At 43.3% G+C, this 2,500-nt stretch overlaps 1 protein-coding gene across 2 annotated transcripts in view; it reads left to right on the top strand.

The window, feature by feature from the left end:
• Positions 1–2,219, top strand: part of LOC308361663 (cytochrome c oxidase subunit NDUFA4-like) — a 4,947-nt gene extending 2,728 nt beyond the window's left edge. The window contains exons 3-4 of one of the 2 annotated variants that reach the window (XM_080834082.1): positions 105–165; positions 1,550–2,219. In XM_080834082.1, coding sequence (XP_080690208.1) covers positions 105–165; positions 1,550–1,690 — 202 coding nt within the window. In that variant the 3' untranslated portion in view covers positions 1,691–2,219. Of the gene's footprint in view, positions 1–104; positions 166–1,542 lie in introns of both variants that reach the window. The other variant, XM_080834083.1, reaches the window with a different exon arrangement.
• Positions 2,220–2,500: the final 281 nt, after the last annotated feature.

Raw genomic sequence — 2,500 nt, 5'->3', positions numbered from 1 at the left:
CCAGATATGGCCCTGATATGGCCCTTAAGATGACACTGCACTGTCCCTGATATGGTCCTAAAGATTTGGTGTTAGAATGTAAGCATGATGTTGTGTCTCATCAGATGGAAGCATGGGAGTAACCCAGAGCCCTGGAACAACCTCAGCCCCAGCTACCAGTACAAGGTAGATACATCACACACACACACACACACACTCACACACTCACACACACACACACACTCACACACACACACACACACACACACACACACACACACACACACACACACACACACCTCAGCCCCAGCTACCAGTACAAGGTAGATACATCACACACACACACACACACACTCACACACACACACACACACACACACACCTCAGCCCCAGCTACCAGTATAAGGTAGATACATCACACACACACACACACACACACTCACACACACACACACACACACACACACACACACACACACACACACACCTCAGCCCCAGCTACCAGTACAAGGTAGATACATCACACACACACACACACACACACTCACACACACACACACACACACACACACACACACACACCTCAGCCCCAGCTACCAGTACAAGGTAGATACATCACACACACACACACACACACTCACACACCTCAGCCCCAGCTACCAGTACAAGGTAGATACATCACTCACATACCTCAGCCCCAGCTACCAGTACAAGGTAGATACATCACACACACACACACACACACTCACACACACACACACACACACACACACACACACACCTCAGCCCCAGCTACCAGTACAAGGTAGATACATCACTCACATACCTCAGCCTCCACCTACCAGTACAAGGTAGACATATCACACACACACACAATACACTCACACACACACACCCGGTTTGGGTTCATATATGCATTATCTAACATTGTAGTAATCTTATCTTCATACACACAGTATCTCATTGGTTTATATAATGTTGCATTGGCCTGTATGTACAGTGTTATGTGTGTGTTTGTATATATATATATTTATATACATACAGTATATCTTTGTGTACATATGTATATGTAAAGTGTTATGTGTTTATACCCATGTGTACACATATGAATACAGTGTTGTGTGTGTTTTTATATACAGTATATATGAATACAGTGTTGTGTGTGTGTGTATATACAGTATATATGAATACAGTGTTGTGTGTGTGTGTGTGTATATACAGTATATATAAATACAGTGTTATGTGTGTGTGTGTATATATACAGTATAATTGAATACAGTGTTGTGTGTGTGTATATATACAGTATATATGAATACAGTGTTATGTGTGTGTGTGTATATATACAGTATAATTGAATACAGTGTTGTGTGTGTGTATTTATACAGTATATATGAATACAGTGTGTGTGTGTGTGTGTGTGTATATACAGTATATATAAATACAGTGTTATGTGTGTATGTGTGTATACAGTATATATGAATACAGTGTTGTGTGTGTGTGTGTATGTACAGTATATATGAATACAGTAGAAGGTGATATTAATGTTTTTCTCCTTTCTTTAAGTTTGTAGCGATCAACACAGACTACAAGAACCTCAAGAAGGAGGGCCCGGACTACTAAGGCACTGGTCCGCTTCCATGGCAACGACTTCTGCTTGACCCATCTCTGCTTCCTGTTTGAATGCTCTGACATCATCACAGGCAGGAAGTGACCTTGTGACCACCACCAGCAGACTGAACCACTGAACAACCTTACTCAACTCACCCTCCGTGAATCACTCCTGACTCTGTGAATCACTCCTGGTTTCGTGAATCACTCTGGTTTCGTGAATCACTCCTGGTTCCGTGAATCACTCCTTGTTCCGTGAATCACTCCTGGTTTCGTGAATCACTCCTGGTTTCGTGAATCACTCCTATTCAGTTCAGTTCTGTTCATATCCATCCATTCATGACAGATCAATTTAATTTTTATTTAATCTTATTAATGCACCCAGTTATCTACAGACCATGCTTGATCTGCAGTGGATCTGTACTGTCATGTTCTGATTCTTCCCTGATTCGGCCCACATTCAGCTCTGATTCGGCCCACATTCGGCTCTGATTCGGCCCACATTCGGCCTACAATTGTCCAAGATCTCTGCCAGAGTGAAGTGTTAGGTGTGCGTGGTGTGTGTGACGTACTGAGTGAAGTGTTAAGTTTGTGTGGTGTGTGTCATGTACTGGGTGACTGATGTCTGGTGTTTTAATGTATGCTGTGGAAATGTCCACCCTAATAAACATCAGCCTGAACAAGAGTTCCCAAGCCTCATACTTCAATCAGTCTACCCCCCCCCCCCCCCCCCCCCCCCACACACACACACACACCGCTAACAGTGTTGGGCTGAGGCCTGTGCTCCTTAAAGCAGGCTAAAAGCTTAATGTTGATTATTAAGGATGCTGCTAAATGCCTTCAACCAGATAACTGTATTCACAGACCACTCAGAGATCATTGGGGTCTAATAGTGTTCACAAAGGACCCTCAG

This window comes from Sprattus sprattus (genome assembly GCF_963457725.1).
Source record: "Sprattus sprattus genome assembly, chromosome: 3".
Taxonomy (NCBI): domain Eukaryota; kingdom Metazoa; phylum Chordata; class Actinopteri; order Clupeiformes; family Clupeidae; genus Sprattus; species Sprattus sprattus.
Note: the sequence above shows the minus strand (reverse complement) of the source record. Positions and strands in the feature narration are given on the sequence as shown.